Below are 13,061 nucleotides of genomic sequence, written 5' to 3'. Positions count from 1 at the left end.
TTCCTCCAGCACATGAGATATTCTCAGGAGTGACTGCATTAGTGCCGTTCTTGCTGCGAGTGAGTATCATGAAAGGCATCAGGGCTTTTTCTCTCTAAAATCAAATGAAAGAAAGAAGGAAATGATGCCAATTTACGGTCATTATGATTTTTTTTGCATTGTGAGATTATTTTCCTTCTGCTTTTTTTCTATCACCCCCTCTCTCTCTCTACATATGAATTCAGGTCAATTTATTTCACAGTCATTTCAATGGCAAAAACTAGTGTCCCATATAATTTAGTGACCAATATGACAAATTTTTTCTATATAATTTATTTTTTCTTATTCTTTCTTCTCGTTTCTTTTCTTTTCCTTTTGGTTTGGGGTGAAATGTGACCCTGACAATTCTCTATAACATTCAGCCAGTAAGTTTTAAGAAGGTCTCTAAAACCATATGAAACAGCAGTGAAAGTGTTGTGATGTTGTTTTGAGGCCTCTACTGAAGCGATTGACTCGCTGTGATAGGGACGGCACCCCCGGTGGTCAGGTGGTGACGGAGCAGTTTCAGGTGGACTGGACCACGGTTCTGGTCAGCTCCTTCAACATCATAGTCATGCGCCTGGACGGCCGCGGCAGTGGGTTTCAGGGCACAAACCTCCTCCACCGCGTGAAGAAGAAACTGGGGGAGTTTGAGGAGAGAGACCAGCTGGAAGCTCTTAGGTCAGATCATCGACGTGAACTACAATAAAGCAGCATCAATCCTGAACGACAGTTTAATTCACATTTATATCTCTTCTATGATTCTCTGCAGAAATATAGCACAGCTGCCATACATTGACACCTCAAGAATTGGAGTTTATGGAAAGGTGCGTTTGCTTGTTGACTGTTGGGGAATAACTGACTTTTTTTAATGTTTAATGTTACTAACATATACAGTATATATATATATATATATATATATATATATATATATATATATTAAAGCCTTTAAAGCCTACTGTCATATTTGATTGAATTGAAAAAAGCCCTCTACATTGTCACTATGAGGCAAACTTTGCTGAAAAAACTGTTGTACACAATCGGCTACATGCCTTTTGTCATCTGATTAATAGTTTATTAAGTATTAAATGCCTTTTAGTGTAATTGTAAAAATGTCCACCTTCAGGTTGTGGTACACGTGTCTTTTTACTGTGAAATCTTTACTGATTTTTATAAAGTAAACAAAAAAATAACAATATTGTTAGTTATGCTATCAAATTGATGAATTGCAATTAATCGCATCTAACTTAAAACTTTGAATTTATAATGTGTGTGTGTATTATTATATATAAATATATATATATATGTGTGTGTGTGAGTGTGCGTGTATGTGTATATATATGTATGTATATATATATATATATATATATATATATGTATTTATAAATATACATGTGTATATACAGTGTATATACACACACAGACATGGATTTTATATATATATATATATATATATATATATATATATATATATATACACGTGTGTATATACAGTATATATACATACAGACATGGATTATATATATATATATATATACATGCACATTATGTAAACAAAGACTTGTATGTTAGATGCGATTAATCGATTTGACAGCACTAATATATATGTGTGTTTGTATATGTACACACATACACACACACAATGTATAATGTATATGAATATAATCATATACACACATATATAAACACAGACTTTATTTTAGAAGCGATTAATTGATTTGACAGCACTAATTGCTAATAATATTTCAAGAGGAACACTTACTGGAATGAAGCATCATGTTAAAGCTACAGTGTCATTTTTTAAGTTGATTCTTAGCAAAAAACACTTTGTTCTTTCAAAATGATATGTGCTCATTAATGTGTAATTGCTTCTACCAACTAATCAAGTATTCTCGTAAGTGTAGAATCTGCTATTTAGAATACATACGAGCGAGTCGCTCGAATGGCGGCAGCCATGCTGCGCCTCCATCTTGAAAATACATGAGCCAAAGAGGGACATACCTGGAAATTCAAGCTTCGCCTTTCGCGTTTTTACACTCAGTGGCACCGTGACGAATGCGAGGGGGAGATTACTCGCGACTGCCAGCAGATTTGAAATAATACGGCCGCCGCAGGAGTTAAAACGCCCTCGGAATGGGAGGGGCTAGAAAGTAATATTCAGTTGGTAGTCATAAACAATTTCACCGCCAGATGGGAGGAAATCCTACACAGTGTAGCTTTAAGATGTATCAAATATGACAATTAAGGAACGTTTATTTGTTCATCCCTCAGTCATTGTATTGCATTGTTTGTACATAAAACTAAGCATTTAAATATGTATCTTACTAAGACATATTATTGGAAGATTTAGATTTCACAACTGATATCTATATGCATTTTTTCATCAAGTTTATATCACGTTAGACCTAGAAAACATTTTGTTTATTTGTAATAACATACACTGATGATTCATTCGAAATGTGGAATTTTTATTGTGTAAGTGGAGTTTTGATTTCAAGTTGCCTTCAGGTGCTCTGCATTGTTGGATTCTTATTAATATTCTCAAAGTTCTCTCTTGAAATGTATGACTGTATCGTTCAGCATCAATGCATGACTAATAACCTTTTTGTTGTTGTCGTCTGCCTCAGGCATATGGAGGATATCTGACCAGCCGACTCTTGCGCTCGGATGAACTTTCAAACATGTTTAAATTCAAAATCAAGTGTGGCACTGCCATCTCCCCCATCACCGATTTCTCTTTATATGGTATGATGTCATATCCTGTCATCATTTCTTTAACAATGAAACAAGCCCATCCATTTTATTTAATCATGAACTTCTGTCCCGCAGCTTCTGCATTTTCTGAACGCTATTTAGGATTACCGCAGTCCAATAAGAGAGTGTATGAGGTAATGTGCACCAACATAGTATGGTTCTACGTCAAGTCAAATAAACGTTACATATTGCTTGTATTTAAATGTATTTGTTTTTCAGATGACACATTTAACAGACCACATGGAGCAACTGAGGGACAAGAAACTCATGATAATCCACCCGACGGCTGATGGTAACCTTTGATTTAAGCTTCTTGTGCTTGACATGTTTATTTCTGAAATACATGCTTGTATTAAAACTGTTTCACTGACACTAGATTATGTGCAACATTTCTTTGTTCACACAGAAAAAGTCCATTTTCAGCACACAGCCAAATTTATCACCAATCTGATAAATGAGAAGGCTAATTATACATTACAGGTAAGAGCTTCTCATCCACTTTTTAAAGCTCTCAGCATCTGACTCGTGTTTCATCTTTTTAGTGGTTTGTTGCAACAAACATATTGCTCATACTAAAAGTCTTGCGATTTTAACTAATGACTAATTATTAAATGTTAATAACTCTTTTGTGCCATAAACGTGAATGACACCTCAAATCTTGTGGCTCATTGAGTACAAATACAAGCTTCTCACATGAGTAATACATTTATTTTTCATCGAATATCCTGTTTCGTTTGGAAATCGAGGGCGGTAAAATGGGTAGTACTTGAGTGGGTGAGGCAATTGCATAATTTATTTCTTTTCTTTTTTTGTCAGATCTACCCAGATGAAGGTCACTTCCTTCACTCGAAAGACTCGCAGCAACATCTAAGTCAGTCGCTGGTCAACTTCTTCGTAGAGTGTTTCAGACCACCAGAGATACCGCCTGAGGAGAAACTGGAGCAGGACAATGAGGATGATGGTTAAAGTCCCTATTCATATCCAGCACAAGCCAGCTTACAGCCCAATATGCAAACTCCTTCCCTCCATTACACCCTCCTCCATTCCCATGTTAGTTCTGATGGCTTCTCCTGAGCCTCTGCATGGACCACGCCCCTCAACTCTGATTGGCTCATTGGATCCAGGAAAGAGTTTGAATGACTTGGTGATAAAAATAACCTGTGGAGGTACATGTTGAACCATTTCATACTCACAGTGTGAGAAAACTGGATGAACTGGAGTGATTCAGATAAACTGTCGAGCTCTTTTGCTTGTGTTCTCTTATTCGTGCATTGCTTACAGAAAGCTTTAAGAGATGACAGCACAATATACAGAAGAATGATTGGCCAGAGTACCGAAGCTGCGAATTACTCAATTACTTTCCCGGCTGCATAGCATTCTGAGTTTAATCCAGTTATTACAGTTTAGGGCCTTTATTTGGGTATAAATGTCATTGTGAACCCATTTGTTTCTGTCGTCAATGTCAAAGTTATCAAGCCTGTTAATGCAGAACAAATTTGTGCAAAATGTTCATAAAACCATTTCATGTGTCAGCTGAATGTGGCAATTTACGTAAGAGAAAAAAAATTGGAGCATAAATCATTCACATAAAAATTCTTACTGGGATTTGTTGTGATCGTTTCACAAGGCATCAAATGTGCTACAGTAAAACAGTTGCTTTATAATGTATCTGTTGTAGTAATGATCCACAGCAGCATCCATATTGTTTATTAGCGAATCAGCCCATTCTGAGAAGGATAGTCTTCTTTTTTTAACGAGTGCAGCTGCAAATCTCTATGGCTATTCTTTGTCACTGTGCCTTATTGGAATAAACCTGCTCAAGACAGGCAGTCCATGAGGTAGGACAAATCATTTATGGACAGATTGGGGGAAAAAAAAAAAAAAAGATTAGATTTATGTTATCAAAGAGAGGACTAAGAACCATGCAACAATCCTGCCAAGAGCATTTTCTTTACAGTCCTGTGTACTGGTTAAGTTGTAAATGAATACAGTAGGTGAACTGTGAATTCAGAATTCATAGGACTAGCATCTTTGGGCAGGTATGTGTTTTTTTTTTTTTGTCATACATGGTTACGAAGGTCTTTGAAGAACGTTTTGCATAGAATATATTTTCTTGCTATATAATTTGGCATGGTGGCAAGATGGTTTCTTTTGTGTTAACGTATCTATTTTCATGTCACTACTTTTGACAGCTTGAATGTTCCTATGTGGTTCCACTGAATTTGTTGTTGTAAGTGAAATCCTGTCTTGTAAGCAGAATGCACTGATGTGTAAATTACTGTTTTGGTCCCTACGTGTCTACCTTGTACATAAAGCATTTTGAAATCTATTTGGTTTCTTTACTCATTTAAAAGCAATATACTGCAGGGTTCTATACAGCTGCATTTTTATTGGACAAAGATTTCAAGGACTGTTTTGTTTTCAGCCATCACCAATATCATGCAAATTCCTGCAATGGCAGTCTGCCCCCTTGTGGCCTCAAACTGAAATAATGCAACACTAGTTATTATTTATCAGACAAAAAGGGTTTATTTTCCAGTGTTTTACAATGGGTGTCCACCACAAGTGCAGACCCAGCATGATACAAACAGTTAGGGAAGCATTGTTCACACAAGAGGAACCTCAGAGATGATTAGCATGTCCCTTAACCTCACCTCTGTATCGTACAATACTTACAAAAAGAAACGGATGTTATGAAGATGACCAAAGGAAGAGGAGCAGCTAAAAACATGTAATAGATATGTACATTTAAGTTACTTATTTTACAGGAATATTTAAAATTCAAGTCTGGTTAAAATACCAAATGCAAAACTTAAAACAATAATGCATTAAAATAGTGTTAAGACCCAGGAGGAATGATGTAGGAATGGAAGCTTCATATTTTTCCAAGAACAAAGTCTGGCTGAGGTGTAGAAAAAAAAAAAATTAAAACTTTTTTTGTAAGTGAGATGTGGCACCTTCAACTACCCAAGACCAGTATTCAATATGAGGCACTTTCATGATCCAAAGACACCTGATTTGTTCTTTAACAATCCATTCTTTTCCCATATTATTTTCCAGCTTTATACCAAAGACAGTACTCATGTCTCAGTAGTCGTAGTATAACAAACATCAACATGTACACTTCAAATTGCATCAGAGGGAAGTTTTGAATTCCTTTTTGTCTTCCGTTATTTAAAAAAAAAGTCGACTGCTGAGTGTCTGCCATGCATTGCATTTAAAAAGGAAAACGAAACGGACACCGCTCCATAGCACAGCACGCAAAGCAGTCCAAACACAGGCAGAATAAACAAAAAGCACAGAAAGGGGAAATATATACAGTTCATAAATGAAAATGGCAGTTTGTTTAGTATTACAACAAGCAGATACATTCTTGTTTTGGTTACTGAAGGATCTATCACAACACCAGGGGCCTCTTTACACTTTCCAATAAAATGAATCTTTTGTCAAGGTTCAAGATACTAGTCTTCTCAACATCCTACAATTCCAGACTATTGACCTACCTGCTCAGCCTATTTCTCTGTTACTTGCCTTTATCTTCCAAGCCATTTGGACTAAAACTGCTCCATTATGTGATGTCTCAGTCATCTTAACTCTACACTCAAATCTAAAATCTATATTCAGTGGAACTCGAGCTCACCCAGGTTTCCATCAATACTGCACTTCGGTTGGCCTACAGTGAGAGAGCCTCTGTTTACTGTACAACATTGGGTCTGTAAGTAATTTCATTCACAGAAGGAAATGTCACAGGATGTTTTAAAAATATTTCTTGCAACTCTACCTTGTCCAGAGAATGCTCAACATCAATTTCATACAGACTTTCTCCTGATCTCGAACATCACACACAAAACACACACTCTCGCATTCTACTGCTGACGCCAACATGGCTTACAAGCATCACTCAGGTACCTTAAACGTCAATACTCAGACACTCATAAAATGTGTACTCATATATATATATATATATGGGTATATATACACACACACGAGTATACACTCGCACACACTTTCACAGGTACTGATAGAAACGGGAACGGACCACTTGAGCACCAGAGAGTTTGTGAGGGTGGGCATCCGCGGCTAGGCTTAGGCTCTTGTTCTGAGCGGCCGCTACATCTCCATTGAGGAGCTGACCCAAGTGTGAGGGCCCAGCGGATAAAAGGTCTCGTGATCGGGAAGGGTGCAGGTCCAGCACATCCAGGCTAACTTCAGGGTTGCTGGTGCGGTGTCGCTCTCGAGCTATCCAGTCTCTGATGGAGAAGTCCTGCGAACTGCACTTGGGCTTTAAACGATCCATGGCCGAAAGCTCGTTGCCCTCGACTTTTTGCCAGTCCCCAATTACTGACAACTCGGCAAAGTCCCGCTGACCACCCATGGTGTGCCTGCGGCGGATATTGCTTTTCCGTTTACTTCGAGTCTCGGGGGACCTGGTGCGCTGGGAACCCACCCCGAACATGTCATCAGCTGATGTCCGCAGTCGGCATTTTAACCGGTCGGTGATTTTGATTCGCCACATGGGTTCGGCACGCTCAGATTCGCTGCGAGAGGAAGAGCTAAGACTACCAGTGGAACGGCCCTTGACTGAATCCAGCACTCGTGATAGTCGACAAGACTCCTTGTCGCTTCTGCTCCCATCTGCTGAAGACTCGCTGTCCGTCTTCTGCCGACTCCCCCTCTTGCGTGCCAGGGTATCGCACGCGATGATTCGATGGGAGGGGATGAGGTTTGGAACATCCTGCAAAGGTGTGCCACCGCCCTCCAGTTGGATGCCATCTTCAGTTGGCCTGCTTTCTCGGCCACCGGCGAAGACTGATAAGTCGCTCTCACTGTCAGTCTCCATTGCCCGTCCCTCACTAATAAGTTCACTTCTTTCATCGTCAGCATCATCACCGCGGCTTTCAGCAACAGACTGCACCTCTGGACTGAGGGCAACGGATTCCACTCCTGTGTGGAAAGTCATGGAGGAGGTGGTGGAGTAATCTGATGTGATAGAGCAGACTTCTGCTCCTGGGCCCATTCCTGTATTCTCCATCCAGTGGCCTGGGGTTCTCCCATGCCTCATCCTTGGTACTGAGGCCTGGGAACAGGTGCTGTTAAGTGTGCCCAGATCTGAGACACAACCATCATCATAGTTGGAGGGAGGATCGGACAGGGAACTTTGGCGAGTCAACTGCATGTGATAACTAGGTTTGGGTGATGTAATGATTTTAGGTGAGGGGCAAGTTTGTCGGGGCAAGTGTTCAGAGATGAGCTGCTTGTTTTCAGACGTGAGGTCAAGAGACTCTCCTGGGCTCTGGTCATCATCCTCAGTCCTTTCTATTTGGTCATCGAGCCCAACTTCACTCTCAGCATCTTCGGTTTGATCATCAGCAGGCCAATTTGGATCATTTTGCACCGGAAGATTCATTTTGGAGAAACAAGCATCCAGGTCATCATCAGAGCTGCTCGGCTGAGGCTTGTCCTTGGGCTTTTTGCGTTTGCGGCTAGCAAAGATGGAAGAACGCAACAGCTCTCTACTATATTGATCCTTACCAGATCCCCAGGAACCCTGCTACAGAACCAAGCACATAAAGAAAAGTATAAGTTTACAAAACATCTCAGGGAATTGGCTTTTGAAGCAGGAGTCCTCTCCTCTTTCATATAAGGTGATTTTGTAATTATCTCAAGAGATAGTACTCACCTTTGATTTGGCAGAGTCACTGGTGGTTGAATCTAGTGGAACAGGGAGAGAAAAAAGTAAGTAGGCCATTTCAAGTGGAATACAGAGGGGTCAAAGAGCCAGAGACAAGGGGAGACTGAAATATAAATATCCTTCACCACAACAGCAGCGGAACAGCACAAACAGTGGAGTCATGTAGAGATCCGAGAGATGAAGGCGACACAGTTAAGCCATCAAACACAGAGAAATGGAGGAAAGAGGAATGAGTGATGACAAGAACCCAGCAGTGTGCAGTAGGACAGGAGGCAGTTCATGCACACATTCACACAGACAGACAGCCTGTTCACAGTGAGACCCTCAATTACAGACACACACACACACACACAGCCAGCAGAACATATCTACGGGCATTCTTTCCCAACTCAAGAGACATAACCAAGGCAGGGATAGACATCATTACAGCTATGTAAAAGGGACGAGAGCTGTAACAAGTCTGGTCAGAAACTGGATATTGCTGCTATTAGCAAACGGCTAAGAACGCTTAAATATTTACTTTCGTAAATCTACATTAGAAGGCTATATTGCATCATGGGATTTATATGCTTTATGCATGCACATTATGTCACTCATTCACTTGGAAACATGAAATGTTTGATTTTGTTTTTGTTAAGTTTTGTGTTTTTGTAGCCTACTATGTAATATATTTCATGGCATTTCTAGTAATTGGAAGGCAATATGTGGTTATAGAATTCAAGTGCACAGCAACTATTAAGCTCAAATAATTGTGATCATTCAGCTAACTAATTGCGACAAGTTTAGATATTAGAAGTTTGAAATAAGGGATACGTTTTTTTTTTTTTTTTATGAGACAGGCAGAGATGTGAAGTTGTTGTGGAGTAAGGAACATTTTAAAAGGATGTGTACACTGGAGGTCGCCACGTAGCTGTACTGTGCTTCGCTAGTGAGGTCAATTACGCGACCTCCACAGTCTGCCCTTTCATTAAATGTCACCACATCACGTCCGATTATTTTCATGAGAAGTTACAGCAGTTACACAGCTCTTGAATGGTAGCTATGCCACGGCAAATAGTGCCAGTCTGAATGTCAGAACGTTTACAGGTAAAATCAGTCACTTGGGGAATCGTATCTGTGTTGAACGGTATCAGCTTTTCGATGCAGAACATGGAGATGGAAAATGAATTAAAGCACTGAGAGACTATGACAAGGGACAACAAGGGTCAGATATGACAGGAGGGCAGAAAGGGGCTAAAGGGGCCAAAGCTATAAGGTGGTAGAGCAGCTACGAGGAGGAAGCAAGTTACTACTTCACCACTCAAAAGCCCCTTTGCTCACTCTCCATCAGAGATACTAATGGTTTTGGATGGTATGAGATTCATCGGGAGCTTTATGATTTAAGCCGGCTCAGCCCCTCACCACACCCCTTCAGACATCATCAATGACAGTTACTGTATGTCACATGACTGGAAGAAATCCTGGAGACCATACCATGCTAGAACTCCATGCGGTCAGCTTCAGAGACAACGAGAGACAGCAAAGAGGCTTTTCAGACACATTACACCATCACAGCTCTGTATCCTCTCTGTTAATAATAGTCTTATAAGATATGAAACGTGCAACACGACGATGACAAATATCAACTTCTCTGACACTCTTTTTTTGTTTCTTTTGTTTTCTGGTGGGTTTGTCCCGGATTCACTTTCAATTTATAAGAATCGGGGATTTCTGCAGACTAGGCAGCTACACTGGGGACAACACTCCTCCTTCTTCCTACAGTCCCAGCTGTCCATCACAGACATTACAGAGTCCATCAGTGACATCACCGAGTGATAGACGCCGCCCACTTGGCCTGTGTTAAGATTGGGTAATGTGTGAGCAGTGCTGGACAGGGACAAGGGAGAAGAAAAACACTAGAGACAAGATGGGTCAGACGGGTAAACCTTTGGTGGTTTATCATTGATTTTTCCATTTCTTTTGGGAAAGAACATGCCAGGTTAGCACAAGAGAAGGGTAAGGAGGGAAAAGAACTGAAAGAAAAGGAGGAGTGGAGTCATAACAGAGACTAAAGCATTAGGGAGGGATGGCAATGGGTGAGGTTCAAACCAATACAAACCAAAGCAAAAGGAGAATTCTGGAGAAATCATACAATTGAAATAAAGACAACTAGTCAAAATAATGGCTGAAGGTAAAGAAAAAAATAAACGAAATAGATTGATTCATAAGCTTCACAAACAAAGGAACTATTTTATCCAATTTTTCAAACAGCTCAAAAAAAAAAAACGTTTGACCAATGCAAAATTGCTAAAATAGTTCACCTTTACATATGCACCAATACATATCTGGCAAGCTTGCTCTTGTTTGCTCTAAACATTGACAGATTTAAAATGGCAAGCATGAGTATCAGCTAATCATCTGAAATATACTAAGAGAGTGAACATACACACATACACACACACCAACATCTGAACACCATGAATGTTTCAATTTGGCTTTAAATAATATCCATTCTTCTAAACTCATATCCCTGGCCTGGAACTGTTGGACTATAAAGGCAAGATTACCTGAGACGTCTCCGGGCGATGGAGCAGTGCGGCCAATGTTGGTCAGCAGATGGTCAATGTTGGGCACAGGCTGAGACTGAACAGTGCTCTCAAGCTCCACGGTGGTCTGACATACACAAGGAACGAGAGGTACAAATTCATGTCACTGATATGAGGCATGTCGAAAACATTAAGTGCAGTCTTAAGCATGTGCATGTATGAGCTTTGCCAAACAGACAAACATTTTCTTTTAAAACCGATTTGAAACATTGTTCTCAATGCAAAGATTATGTGTTTCGTGAGCAGTGGCAGCTTCAACCGCCATGTAAACCATGCAAATGCTTGGGGCCTTAGTGGGTCCACAAGTGACAATAAATCCGTGTGTTCTTTTTCCCAGCAAATCAGGACTTAAAATAAATTCGGTCAATTTCTTGTAGGTTTACAGTCTGTTACTGCATGAAAGTGAAGAGCAGAAAGTAGTGGAATTGGTTAGTTTATTAGTGCTTTGTTGATTTTGTATTCAGCTTTTTGAAAGACAAAGCAAGTTTGTATTTAGTAGCAGTGGATTTCACTCAAGGACCAGTACCACAGCCATTTAAAGAAGCAGCACTGTATGCTATGAGTGTACGACCTGTGCACTGTCCGCTATGAGTTAAAGTGGCTCTCTTCGATTCTGCATAAAGATGCAAAGCTGCATGAAGCCTTATTAAAGTAAGCTTCGCACTTGCCTCACACCCTAGTATCAGATGTACCTGTAATGCAGCTTTTGTTCTGTAGAAAATGAAATAATGCATCAGGTCTGAACTCTGCTTAGGGTCTGAAAAATTATAAATCTGCCCTCGTAAGAGAGAAGGCAGTCCTTTAATGTTGTCTGGGATGAATTTGCTCTACAAAAGCGATGTGGCCATTTAAGTCCCTAACAACATCTGAATGCGCTGAGGGGATTTCAAGAAACAATGGACCTGTTTCAATACAGATGTTAATACCAGGTGGAAATGGGACCATAAGGAAACTGAGAAAATGTTGAGGATGACTCTTCGTTTTCGTGACCAGTGTTACCTTAGTCTCAATTACTGGATTTTGGAAAGGATTGCAAGGAGATGCTTGTTTAGGGCTGAGAAATCCACTCAAGAGGAGAATGGCAGGAAGCTACATACTCACCGTTGGCTCTTCATCTCCATCTTCTGTGAAGAACCAATCATACTGTAGAAGAGAATATCAGACAAAGTTCAGCAGAATTCAGACATTAATTTATAGAGATGAAAGGAAACTGGTCTTACTTGCTGAATGAGAGTCTCAACGATCTTGTACTGATCAGGCATGTGCGTGACCATGTGCGTCATGTTGTCTTCAGAGGTTCTGACAAGGGTTGGGCCAAACACGATGGCCAAGTTACGTGGCTCCATCTAATTAAATACGAAAAAAAAAGCTTCCATAAAGAAAGCTCTCAGTTCCTTTCTTTTCTGTCTACAGGAGAAATTACTGACATCACACAACAAGCATCTGTGCTTCCAGGTTCTTCAGACAAGCTGTGACAGCACTGCGGTTTTAATGATCTGTTAAGAATTATATAATTTAATGTTGAACTTTTATGAAAGCGATAATTTACACTGAAGTAATATTAAACACAAAACCGGCTTAAGGTTTCGTTTTAATTTAGCATTTCTTGTCACAGGTTGTTCAATACACCTAAACAGGGTAAATGACCTGAACATCTGCCAAGCTCATACCTTGTTTTTCTCACAGTTTTCAGAGACAGTTTTGAGATGTCCAGAGAGGAACTTGAGCGTTTCATAATGATGGTCTGGTAATTCATGTATCTGGGAGGAATAAACACAGTAAATATGATTTATTTCATTCTGTTGAGGATTTTATTGCTGATTACAGGATTTCTATTCCTCCAATCTAGTAAACATCAGTATTTAGTAAATCAACAGCAGTCTTCATATAATGTGTACCAGTCTCTTCAGTGCTTTCAACCGCTCAACAGGGTCCTCCATTCGATTGGCATCAATAAAGTTGGAATATTTTTCTATGATCAGAGCAAAACAGGCATCATTAGAACACTCCTG

General features: G+C 39.8%; 2 protein-coding genes across 5 annotated transcripts in view; one reads left to right on the top strand and one right to left on the bottom strand.

Moving 5' to 3' along the window:
• The window catches only part of dpp6b (dipeptidyl-peptidase 6b), a 151,350-nt gene extending 146,249 nt beyond the window's left edge, over nucleotides 1–5,101 (top strand). For all 4 annotated transcript variants that reach the window (XM_081375422.1, XM_081375423.1, XM_081375425.1 and 1 more), the window contains 7 exons: nucleotides 505–699; nucleotides 791–845; nucleotides 2,646–2,763; nucleotides 2,848–2,906; nucleotides 2,992–3,064; nucleotides 3,179–3,252; nucleotides 3,589–5,101. In XM_081375422.1, coding sequence (XP_081231548.1) covers nucleotides 505–699; nucleotides 791–845; nucleotides 2,646–2,763; nucleotides 2,848–2,906; nucleotides 2,992–3,064; nucleotides 3,179–3,252; nucleotides 3,589–3,738 — 724 coding nt within the window. In that variant the 3' untranslated portion in view covers nucleotides 3,739–5,101. The remainder of the gene's footprint in view (nucleotides 1–504; nucleotides 700–790; nucleotides 846–2,645; nucleotides 2,764–2,847; nucleotides 2,907–2,991; nucleotides 3,065–3,178; nucleotides 3,253–3,588) is intronic.
• Nucleotides 5,102–5,285: 184 nt separating this feature from the next.
• Nucleotides 5,286–13,061, bottom strand: part of arhgap21b (Rho GTPase activating protein 21b) — a 67,345-nt gene continuing 59,569 nt past the window's right edge. The window contains exons 19-25 of the mRNA XM_081375421.1: nucleotides 12,948–13,021; nucleotides 12,720–12,809; nucleotides 12,270–12,395; nucleotides 12,151–12,192; nucleotides 11,011–11,116; nucleotides 8,453–8,484; nucleotides 5,286–8,323 (exon numbers count right to left, since the gene is read on the bottom strand). Coding sequence (XP_081231547.1) covers nucleotides 6,782–8,323; nucleotides 8,453–8,484; nucleotides 11,011–11,116; nucleotides 12,151–12,192; nucleotides 12,270–12,395; nucleotides 12,720–12,809; nucleotides 12,948–13,021 — 2,012 coding nt within the window. The 3' untranslated portion in view covers nucleotides 5,286–6,781. The remainder of the gene's footprint in view (nucleotides 8,324–8,452; nucleotides 8,485–11,010; nucleotides 11,117–12,150; nucleotides 12,193–12,269; nucleotides 12,396–12,719; nucleotides 12,810–12,947; nucleotides 13,022–13,061) is intronic.

This window comes from Scardinius erythrophthalmus, assembly GCF_964197995.2.
Source record: "Scardinius erythrophthalmus genome assembly, chromosome: 9".
Lineage (NCBI taxonomy): Eukaryota > Metazoa > Chordata > Actinopteri > Cypriniformes > Leuciscidae > Scardinius > Scardinius erythrophthalmus.
The sequence above is the reverse complement of the archived record's forward strand: the minus strand, read 5'-3'. Positions and strand labels throughout refer to the sequence as shown.